Source organism: Vanessa atalanta, chromosome 2 (genome assembly GCF_905147765.1).
Source record: "Vanessa atalanta chromosome 2, ilVanAtal1.2, whole genome shotgun sequence".
NCBI lineage: Eukaryota > Metazoa > Arthropoda > Insecta > Lepidoptera > Nymphalidae > Vanessa > Vanessa atalanta.
This window is the reverse complement of record NC_061872.1, coordinates 7,186,827-7,199,619: the sequence shown is the minus strand read 5'-3', so window position 1 is coordinate 7,199,619 and position 12,793 is coordinate 7,186,827. Positions and strand designations below refer to the sequence as shown.

Genomic DNA, 12,793 nt, shown 5'->3' with positions numbered 1-12,793 from the left:
GTTTTTTAAATGAGCAAAATAATTGTATTAATTAATCAAATTTCAAGGTTTTAATTAAATTGCTTAGGTTAAAAATATAATAATTTAATGAAATTCCAGTTTTGAAAAGTATTATTATCGTAATTTAGTTTTGTTTATCTGTGTAGTTGTGGCACTCTGTTCAATTCAAGTTTCATAACATTTGACTCATCCACTCATTCGAAAGGTATTCAACATAATCGAAAATACCGTTTATAACACTCCTCAATTATTGTATTTATCTATGAAGTGAAAGTGAAAAGTGGATTTTTTATCATAATGGGTGATGCTTGTCAAGCATGTCTCACGAGGGTACCTCATGCCACCCTTATAGCTACGATTATGTGCTGTTTGGGCGTGGGGGTGTTTTGTGGCACAATGTATCGTGGATCAGCGCTTTCAATTTTGATGTTTGACGAAGTTTTTCATTTTCGACTGATATGGATTGAAGCACTTCAAATGATATTCATTGTAGGCAGTGCTTGTATGGCAGCCTTAGGGTTTATGTTGTTATGCTTAGGGTGTCTCACAACAGGTGCAACAAGACAAAAGGTGTACAGAGCGTGGCGAGCTCGGGTCGGCGGCAGGATATCTTGCGCAGTCTTTATGATAATTACCTATATTTTGACTTTCGTCTGGCTGATCCTGTTGGGCTTTTTAGTCATAACAACATTCTTGTTCACAATATTTTGGAAACTTTGCTCGAAACCGAAAAATATCGAACATTCGACCTGTATCGACTTCACTCAATTCGATTTTATGTTCCCATCTTCTGTGAAACAGGAAGACATGAAAATTTGTGAAGCACACAAAATAAAACTATTCTGTAAGGACTATGTTGAAAAAGCAGAGTTTATGTTTATTTTGGCAATGGTATCATGTTTACTTGTAATATTGAGCTTAGTACATTATTTGATGTGCTTATCAGCTAATTATGCTCATATTCGAGACCATGAAAAGTTCCAAGAATTGCAAGAGCTCCAGTATCTCACCAACCCGGATCTACATGCTTCAAAAGATAGATTCTAGTATATGGCCCGCGCACCATTGTTGCGCTCGCTTGAAGCATCTACTAAAATGTGACAAAGCAGAAAAATAACTGCATTTTAAGATGTCATATATATGTGTTCACAGATTACAAATAACATCAAAAGACTGATTCAGTGGATGACTTATATTAAATTGAATACAATTTTACATATCTTCGATCCACTACAGTATTTATTATTATTTTTGTAACCCGACATTCCACTAACTTTAGTCCTTAAACTTTAAATTGTTAAACAATATTCCCCCTATAAAGTATATATTATTTACATTATTTTAGATAATTAAAATGTTTGGACATGCTAAAGCATGATAATATTTATTTTTATTCCCTTTGTTACATTCTAAACGGGGCTGATAGCCTGCATTGTTGCTCTAGATTCTTCCATTAATCCTAACTCAAATATGATAAGATAATATTTTATACTTATATTTGCATTGTTATAATTTAAATTTAAGAAACAATAATAGAACCTAATTTTGTTTTACTCACATTTTATATTGTTTAAAAATTGATTCTTCTGTTAAGACATTTAGGCAACATGTTATATTCTGTGTAAAATTGGGAAAAGTGATTAAATTAATTGTTCAATGTTTAGTACAATAACGATAGTATAAGGCAGCACAATTTATATTACTTAGTTGTAAGTTAAAATAAGAAAATTGCTTATGATAAATGAGGCAATTTTATTTCTAATGTTTTTTTTTTAATAGCATGGCTCTAAGACGAAACTTCTAATTTTTTACTTGAAAATTACAATAATCTTTAAAAAATAAAATTGTCTTTTTATAGTAAGCAAATTTAAAGTTTAAAATTAGTAAGTCAATTATGACAATTTATATATTATGTAGAAAAATTACCTCTTTTGATAAAGATTTTACATTAAATTAGCTTGAGATAAAAGAAAGCATAGCTCTTTATATTTAGCCCACCAAAAAAAGCGAATAACAGTAAAATTTTGCTCATTAATGGAAAATTTAAATGTTAAATGTGGTGTATTTTTAAATTTGTTTTATAAACATTATTTCTTAAAGGTATTTAGAAGTATTGAGATTTTGTGACACTATATTTATTAGTTTTATATTGACACGGTCTAATACTGCAAATGAAACAAAACACTGGCATTTAACATAATATTATTAAGAACACAAAAAAATTTTTTACATTATTTATAAAGTTTGTAATAATTAGTTATAGGAATTAGCACTTAAATCCAAAGTAAGTGGTGACTGAAATATATAAATTAATTAACAAATACAGAAAGCCATATTTCATGATTTGATTGATAATCTAATTTAAATTCATAAATATAGTAATAGTAATTTTCAAAACTTGTTATATCCATTAATAAGAACTTCTTGGTGTTATTACCTGCTAGTATTTTTGTAGCTATTTGAAGTAGTATAGGATTTTCTAAAAATAAAAAAAAATATTTGTATTTTGTTGTTTGTTTTATAACTTTTTGAAAATAATAATAGTGCTTATATATAATATGACGTAAAAATATGTACAAAAAATCCCTTTAAATGATATGTAAGTATCAAGAAGATTTAATGTTTATTCAAAATGCTAGTATATTAAAATACGTTTATTATACTATTAAACGTATTTATTACTAATTTTACGTAACAAAAGGTTTGTAATGTTGCTTACATTACAAACCTTTTGTTACGTAAAATTAAAAATCTGAATGTAGGTCGCCTTTGGAATCCTTGTCGACGGGCTTAAGGGGTCAATCCCTATTCGAGCTCATTAAAATGGAAGCGTGGAGTAGCTAGTTGGCCCGATTTTAACTTTTGTAATTAAATTTCAAACAGGAGACTTATATTTATGAAGTAAATAATAAGCGGAACTGTAATTATGTATTAAAAATTTTAAGCATGAATCGTGGACTTTTTTTAAATACAAATAAAGAGTTTACTTTAATCTTTCATAGTAAATAAATAAAACATAGTACATATAACTTTTAAAACTATTAAAAATACGTTCAAATATATATTATATTCCAAACATAAGAAAAAAGTCTAATAAACAACAATTGACAGAAAATTGATGCGATATCATTGGTCGAGAGCATGATATATCTATACGTCACCGTAAGATTACAAAAATCGTTACAATATTTCTACAGATTACAATCTGTCGAAATATTGTGAACTGTGAAATATGATTGCAATTTAACGCATTATTTTTCGCTACATTGTAATCTATCGATGGGAAGCGGTCAAATTGTGAACTGACGTAGAACGGAATGCATCTCGCGCGCTGATTGGTTGAACGTTATGTGCCTCCCGCCTCCCCGGCATCCGTCATATTTGTTTGTTATTTAGTTTGTTGTCGAGTGTAAACAACTGTGTTTTCGTAATTATAAATTGAGTTCGTGTTGAATATAACTTCAAACAGTTTCAGTGATAAACCAACGAATTAGTGTTAGTTTCCGAATAATATGCGAAAGAATAATTGCGAAAAGTAACCTAAATTCTTTCATTAATTTTTTCGTGTTTTAATATTAGTATGCGTGGGAACTTAAGTGATCTCATTTAATAATATTTGCCATGTCGGATATTAAGCCTGGTGAACAAAATACCTTGGAAAAAACAGATATTGTTAATCCAAACGAATTTACTATAGAGTTACAAAAATATTACAGTGGGCATAATGAAAATAGTAAAAAATTAGAATGGACAAATCAAAGAATACAAAGTATAATAAATTTGTTAGATGAGTACAGCATAATACAATCTCAAGGTAAGCGGCCAACAAACAAGCATTACCATTATGCAAGAAAATACGATGTAGTGAATATTGGCAACCAGAAAGTTTTGATAGTGAAAAGAAAGAATATCTCAGATCCCGTAGTGCAAATAATTTCAACGGAAGAGTACCATGAAAAGATATTTGAGGCACATATTGCCACTGGGCATGGACGTCGAGACAAAATTGTTCACGCCTTGAAAGATAAATATTTGGTGCCAATATTTGCGGTCACAATATTTATAAATTTGTGTAAAACATGCCTTTCAAGAAAAAGTTTTCGAAAGAAAGAAATAGTCGTAAAACCGTTGGTTTCGGACGACTTCAATCGACGGGGACAAATAGATCTTGTGGATTTCCAAACATCTCCAGATCATGAGTATAAATGGTTATTACAATATCAGGATCATTTAACCAAATTCTGTTTTTTGCGACCATTTAAAAGCAAACAAGCAAAAGAAGTGGCTATGGAGTTGCTTAAAATTTTTTTGGAAGTTGGCTGTCCTCACATCCTCCAAAGTGATAATGGACGCGAGTTCACAGCATCTGTGCTGAAAGAAATAGTCAGTTTGTGGCCTGCTTGTAAAATGGTTAATGGAAGGCAAAGCCAAGGAAGTATAGAACGTTCAAATCAAGACGTAAAAAATATGATTCGAGCATGGATGACAGATAACAAATCTACTAATTGGTCTATTGGGTGCTATTTCGTTCAGTTCCAAAAAAATTCATCCTATCATTCCACAATTGCTCGAACTCCGTATAAAGCCTTGTTTGGCGAGGATCCAAAACTCGGACTCTCGTCTACCGACATATCTAAAAACATAATATCAAAATTAGAAAATGAAGAAGATGTAGAAAAATTGCTTGATGAAATGAATAACAGCAAAGAACAAAATTCAGAAAAAGATCAAGAGGATGAAGCAGAAAACGTTAATACAATAAATATTACAAACGTTGACACTCTGAATATTGAACAAGAAGAAAGAAAAACAAGAAATGAAATATTAATAAAAGAAGAAATTAACATTGTAAACGATCCCGAAATCATCACCCTAGAAAAAACCACCGCACCTATCGTACTGCCTTTTGTAGGTGATATTAGTGTAAAAATTGAAGGACCAAATCATTTTATGTGTCACGTATGCAACAAAGAATCATCTGGAGCTCATACATGTACAGATTGCAAAAAAAATTTTCACGCCATATGTGGAGTTGCAGTTGTAAAAATGGAGGGCTATGAATCGCAATTGCTTTGCAATATATGTGTAAATGAACGTAAAATCGTACAAGAAAGAACAGAATCACACATAAATTTAAAAATAGTAGCAGATAAAATGATATCTACGTCGTCTAAGAAATTTAAAGCTATCAGTACCGGTTCAACTGTATTAGTTAAAGTCCCAAAAGTTGGTGGGCAGGGCATGAAGCAGTGCAATTGTAAAAAAATAAAAAATGGCCAATGCTTTTCTAATAGGTGCAATTGCAAAAAAGCCAATGTTCTTTGCAATTCCCGGTGCCACAGCTCTTTGACGTGCAACAATAAGAGATTTTATTTTAATTTATAAATTTATTAAAAAAATTAAATTAATAAATAATAATAATATAAATTATTAATTATAAATAAAAAAAAAAACTCTTTTACAAACAAAAAAACAAAACAAATTCAAATGCAAAAGTTATAAGAAACTTGTCAAAAAAAAACGATCTCTCTTTTTATTTTTGATTCTCTAAACAAATTAAACTAAAATAACGTTACAAAATTCAGTCATAGTAAAAACATTTCTTTTTTAATTTAATAGTTTTTATAATTCCTAATTTTAATTTGTGTTCAAAGACAAAATAATAGTGATCTAAATAAATAATTGAAAAATGTTCGAAGTGCATTTATTTTATATAACTGCCACCTCTATTTCATTCCTAACTCTACGGGGACAAAGAACGGCTGGTCGTGATTGGTCGCTGTTACAATAAGACCGGCCAATCAGGAAGAGCTTTTGTACAGTTGACAATTTGACGCAGGACAGATTGTAATATAACAGTTTGACTTCGACAGATTACAATATAGCGAAAAATAATGTGTTAAATTGCAATCATATTTCACAGTTCACAATATTTCGACAGATTACAATCTGTCTCGTCAGATTGTAATCTAACGATTTTTGTAATCTTACGGTGACATATATATTACTAAAAAGTGGCGTTTAGATCGTAATGCAACTAATCGGAATTTTGGTAGTAAAATTAAAGTGGAAATATGTAGTTAAATATAATATTGTCATATTATAAATAAAGATATATTAATCACAAATTCTTAGTATTGCACAATATAGTTGAGTTATTAGCAAATCGCATGAAATACGTAAATCTTACGTTTGCTTATCTTGATTCCTACTTCTACATTGGAATAGGCTATATAAAAGTGGTTTATTTATTTTATAACGTCTAATTTGGAATTTATAGTATACATTATGATATTATAGTACTATTCAGTGTGAAATTATTTATTTCTCGGAAAACATTTATTTTATATTGCTGCAATTACGCATAGGTATATGTACTTATTTCAAAGTAGGTGAAATATTTGTTGTTGATTTGATAAAATAATATTTTTAATGCGGATCTCAATTGATTAATAGGTAGGTACTATGTTTTAATAAACAAGTTTGCAGCTCTAGTACTTCTTTGCCGGATTACATTGGTCAACACTGGTTTTGCCACACGAACTTTAATAGCTAATTTTGTTTTATCAATCTTCCCTCATTATTAAATCACAGTTATCATAAGTCAATTAGCCTCATATTTGTTGTGATACGGTAATACTCATAACTAGTTCTACGGCAGTAAATTAACAGAAACGCTTACAAGTAAATCGTTATAAAAATATTTGTCGTTGAATTTGAACACTTTTTTGTGATTTGTCAACCCTGTGAACATGTCGCGGAAGTGTAATAATGATCCTAACTCTTTTTGTTATGTCTGCAGAGAACTTACATTCAAAAAACAACGACGAAGTTTTACGAATCTTGTGTTGGAATGTTATCACCAATGTTTTGGTTTTTCTGTCGCCCTTCAATACAAATCTGCCCCTCATGTCTGTTGTCTAATCACTAACAATATATATTCCTTCAAAATCTGTGGTGATCTTAAAGTTGTTGCACTATTACTTGGGACTTCAGCTGGATTCAGATTTCAGCTATCAGGATTGATAAAAAAAATTGTGAAGGCAATGGGAGTGGATTTTAGTATCTAAAAGAAAAAATCCCTAAAATAAGTGATGCAAAGATAAAAGAGGGTATTTTTGTTGGCCTTCAAATTAGGGAGTTAATGAAAGTCTAATAATAATAATAAGCGATTTAGAAAAAATCTGCATGGAAGGCTTTAAAAAACGTTGTTGCAAATTTTTTGGGTAACCACAAGAGTGACAGCTACAGAGAGTTGGTTAGCGAGCTGTTATTGTCATATCATTGGGTTGCAACATAGCACTTAAGATCCATTTTTTAGACTCGAATCTGGATCTTTTTCCTGACAATTTAGGGTCTGTCAGCGACGAGCACGGTGAGAGGTTCCATCACGACATTTCTAATATGGAAAAGCGATACCAGAGCAAATGGAGCCCAAATATGTTAGCAGATTAGTGTTGGACAATTAAAAGAGACCAACTAAAAGCTAAATATTAAGGATAATTTTAGATTATTAAGTAATTTATAAAAAAAATAAACTTCTGATTTACGAGGTCTGTGTTTTTTATTAATATTTTAAATTACTCAATAGAATAAAACCCTTGTCTAGCAATTTTTTTTAACTGTTTATTTTTTCTGACAATCACCAATTAAAGTAAAAAAATATCAAAAAAGTCCATGTGGCACGAAAAAGTTAAAATTTTGTTGACCAGTGTTATTAACCGCTATATAGTCGATATTCATGCTTTGTAAGAATGCAAAATAATATAAGTATCCCGGGGTTTTTATATACCGTGCGTCAATAATCGTGATTAGACAAGACAGATTGTAAGAACGGGTTGGGCTGAAATTGATTGTTTTTTCTCTCCGAAAATTTTTAGTAGCAACCTGAAGTCTTGAAATGGAATGCGTGTACACCTGTGTTGCAGAACAATCGATAGTTTGACTATCGATAGTTGACCTCGAAAACTATTCAGGATATCGATAGTACTATCATCTGGTTATCCACATGTCCAAAACATAATCAACTGGTTTCCCAAAAAGTATAGAAGCCTTCCAATAAGAAATTCCCAACGATAACACTTTTCAAAAAATATTCCACATCAAAAAGGACAGCTATCAATATCTAGAGAAGAAAGGAAGGTGAAGGTCTTTTTAGCTGACACAAAATGATGTTATTGAACTTATCTTTAAAGCTTGAACAAGTAACGGTTCTTCTTTCAAATACTCCATCGCCCAGCCTTAGGTCATGGAATTACATATATATATTTATGTACCTATATTCTCTGCCAATTTCTGATTGCGATGCAATATAGTGATTACTCTTAATATTCTTGCATAAGTTTTTTTTCGTATTACCTAAAAAGTTTATTAGGAATACGGTAAAATCGAGTATTAGTGAATTTGATAAACAATTTTGCTATAGTTAGCTATGGCAAAAGAAAAAATATATTTCACCGTCGTTGACGTTAATCGTCACAATTATTTACGGTTTGATATTATTACTGTTAATATCTTATATAAAATTGGACACAATGAACAAAATATTTGCGTCAACAAACATGCAATTTTATTTCCAAAACAAGACACTACAGGAATGAGAATAATTTGAGTCTTCATGTAGCTGCGACAATTCCTATTATGAAAAAAACGTTACTACTAGTTACTACTTACAGAAAATAAAACATAAGTGTTTAGTGTAATATTAGTGTATTTTAAGGCCCACCCACATAGCAATGCTATAAACGGATAGACAAACGGGGTAGCAGAAGAATGATATATAATTTTTAAAGAGAAATCCGAAGAAGTTGTTTTCAGAAGAAGATGTTTGATACGAATCGAAATTAAGGAAAAATTAAGGTATGCTAACCTTAACTTCCAGAGTCGGAATAAACAGCACCTACTTTTATTATAATAATAATCCACAATTAAAAATATACTGAGACTATAATAAAATACTTGCCATAATGCAGGATATCTGATTTTTACTAACAAAAAGTAGTTGCTTAACTTCTTTTTGTTAGTAAAAAACAGATACTATTAAAAAGTCAACAATATATATGCACTAAATATTTAAGAAAATATTGTACAAGATCTTTATCCAGGCTAGGCAATCACCGTCACCGTTGACGCTCGCAGAAGAGACGGAGAGGGTACCGCTGGTTTGTTAGTGGGTAATTTCGGTGTACTAGGCACACTAGGCGTCCTGGGCAACGGCGAGTCACACAGTCCACTTCACATGGGAGAAACGCGTTACGAGTTTTTCTAGCGCGAAAATAAGGGCTAGGCAATCAAATCGAAAAAAAAAACGATAAGTTTTTAGAATGTCAATACAACGACTTTTTAAGAGTTTATTATTTAATGGTTAGTATTTTATTTTCTTAAGAGTAAATTGTTTTATAGCTTGTTTTATTGCCGCTCGTTGTTTATTAATACCTACAGAAAATAAACTAACACAACATAACACAAATAAAAGTAGCATTTATGCGACATTGTTTATTCAAATCATGCGCTGGTGATACAGACAAGTTAAAAAATAATCCTTGCATTTATATAAACAAAGAATAATCAGATGCACAAGTAGTGTAAAGTGGAGCTATAATTGTTTTATCTTTTAATTAGATAACATTCCAGTTAACATTCAAAATTCGGTTGTATAAGGAATTATACAACCGATTTTTGATAGACATAAAATCCTAGAAAATATGTTCTGTAACAAACTCGTTACTTTTTTTATAATGTAATAGCTAGACAACCTGATGGTAAGTGTTCACCACCGCCCATAGACAATGGCGCCGTAAGAAATAATAAGTATTCCTTAACTCGATGTGATACTAATGTACCACCAACCTTGGGAGCTAAGACGTTATGTCCCTTGTACTCTCCTCAAACTTCAAAACACGACCGTGAAATGTCGGAAAGTAATATGGGACATTAACTATAATGATATTTAAGAATACAGGCATTAAACTAACGTATCACCCGTTAATCGATCTGTAATATTTCACGAGTTATATTCGAAATGAGTTCTTACAAAATAGCACTTCAGATTTTCATACCGTTTCTATTTTAATACAATACACACTTACAATACAAGACACAATACTTTTAAATTATTTTTTTGTACACATTTGATTAAAAATAAAACAGTAACCACTAACACGGTAACAGTACCAACATTTTTATTACCATATTTTCTATTTTTACACAGTGCCATTTTCATATTCTTAAGTTTCTGTAAAAAATCTTCACTTTTTGATTACGACACATTAATAGCTTTAAGTTAGTTAAAAAAATATATATATTCTGTGTCAATAATAAAGATGTTTTTCAAACATTATTTCGAACATTCAAAACTAGTGGGTCGCCCGCGAAAATTCGCGTTTATGCTAAATATTATTTAGGAATTTCAAAACCTATGACAGGTTTTTCTTTGATTTAATTTCAATATAAACTGCAAGTCACTCTTCTACATTTGGCGCCAAAATGATTCTGATCATTTAATTTTATTAAAATGATTTTTTAATGTCAAATAGTATAAATTAGAATTGGAGTCTGTCGAAAACAATTTACTTTTTTTTACGTTTTTAATTTTTTTTCTTATACTCTAATCGGACAGTAACTTTTTACCGCTCTCTAAAATTTATTCTTTTGTGAATTGTAACAATGTAGTAAATTATAATCAAGAATCCTCTTGGCTTGAGCTCTTCAAAATGAGACTATAACCGATTTTTTATGTGCAGCTAACGTCCCATAATCACTGGGACAGAAATCGGCTTACGCTATTAATATAAGATAAGTAAGACATTCAAATAAAATAAACCAATCCGATGCACGATCTAACAGAGAAAATGACAGGTGACGTCAGTAACGTGCAGTTAGTCCTAAAATTCACGTGACCATGAAATAGCACGGAGATTACATATACACGCAAACAGGCCATCCCCACCCACCAACGTGCCACTGACCTTTCGATACAGCTTCGAACATGTTCACTGAATAACGTATGCCGTAAAATGCTTTTGCCAAGGATGTCTTCTTACCGCTTCCGGCATTTTCAAAATATTTCCGCCATCGGTATACCCAATTTTTTATAATTATCATAAACATTATTTTTACGTGTCCTTTTTAAAATAAACTTAACATGTATAAAGGAGAGAGGTGAACTTATTCTCTACAGACGTAATGTCCTTGCCTTCAATGCATCAATCTATTTTGATTGAGTTCGGAAGTTTAACATGTCTGTTTGTACTGGGGGATAGATTTAATATGCCGCTGGTAGTAGTTTCAAATTGTAAATTGAACCTGTTTAATAAAGTATATTATGCTATTGATTTAAATACTATAAATTATTAAAACTGAATGTCTTTTTTATATTATATGGTGCACAAAGTCAAGGTAACGCTTCAAAATATGTTTGATATTAGAGTCCTATAATATCAAATATAAATTTATAATATAATTAATTAAGTAGTTTAAATTGGTAATTAAAGAGTTTCCTGCCGGTTCCTCTCGATTAAATTTACATTAAAAAATAGTAACAATAAATTCAAATAAATACTGTAAAAATGACAATTCAAAATTTATTGAGTTTATTTTAATTTGTTCTGAATGATTTTATCGTTATTCTTTGTTACTTTTTTATAATAACAGCTCAGATGCATTTACAATGCAGTGAGTGTATTGCAATGGCGCAGTTAAATGTGATCAGACAGCAGGATCTGAACAGGAAAGTACGTTAATCTTACCATTCAAGGATTTTAACACATTAAGAAATAGTGTTTTTAATTTTAAATTATTATGACGGCAAAGAACACTAACATTGTTGTGCCCTTTTTATGATATCATAGTAAGTACCGTGTGTATGCTCATAGGATCGGCAGTTCGATTGATAATATATAAGCTTTAGAGGAAAATTTATATTTAACAATATAGGTATTACTAGTAATATTATAAAACATTTATAAGTATAACCATAGATGATAATTATAAATGTTTTATAAACTGATTTTGAAAAACTATTCTCGTAAAATGATGGTATAGGTAAATGAAAATGTACTTTTTTAACATATAATCATTGTTATCTTTGAACAAATAAACTTAAAAATGTTTGTTTAAAATCTTTAATCCTTTCGTATTTTCAGTTTCATTAAAAAATACTGTTGTATCTCATTATAACAACACTTACTACGTACCCAATGACTGTATTATGTGTAGTTCAACAGTAATCCCAAATATTTAGTTACGTCCGATGCAAGGTGTAAATTGTTAAATAAATAATCTTTACTCAAGTATGACATACATTTACATCGCATAGAAATCCCAAGAAAAACGTCACGCTGATGCTTTGTTTATACAATGATTTTTAAGTGTATCGGTGTAAAGTTATCCTTATATTTTGAGTAGGTGACATATTTTATGTTTATATAGAGAGCTGAGTAATTTATGTTAAGAATTTGTATTATTTGTTTAATATTACATAAAAATACTTATATTAACAACTTCCTTCGTAAGAAAAAAATCTCAGCTGTATTTTATGAACGCGGATATATTTGAAGAATTTTCAGACTTAATATTTAAATTAAGGTTAAAATGTAAGTATTTGAATTTCCTACAATTCGGCAAAGCACACATGCATTTCTATCGTATTCGTCAAACCCAAGATGAACTATTATAAACGCAAATTAAGCACATACAATTTCAATGGTGTTTGAGTAGACTTGTTATACATATATCTTATACTTTATTTGAAATATTCTTTTATTTCAAAATTAACGGTTAACAAAACCAAAAT

The 12,793-nt window shown here is 30.2% G+C and overlaps 1 protein-coding gene across 1 annotated transcript; it reads left to right on the top strand.

Moving 5' to 3' along the window:
- Nucleotides 1–168: 168 nt before the first annotated feature.
- LOC125074634 (neuronal membrane glycoprotein M6-b) lies at nt 169–2,604 on the top strand. The gene has a single exon (XM_047686012.1). The coding sequence runs from the start codon at nt 298–300 to the stop codon at nt 1,045–1,047; it is 750 nt and encodes a 249-aa protein (XP_047541968.1). The 5' UTR covers nt 169–297; the 3' UTR covers nt 1,048–2,604.
- The last annotated feature ends 10,189 nt before the right edge of the window (nt 2,605–12,793 follow it).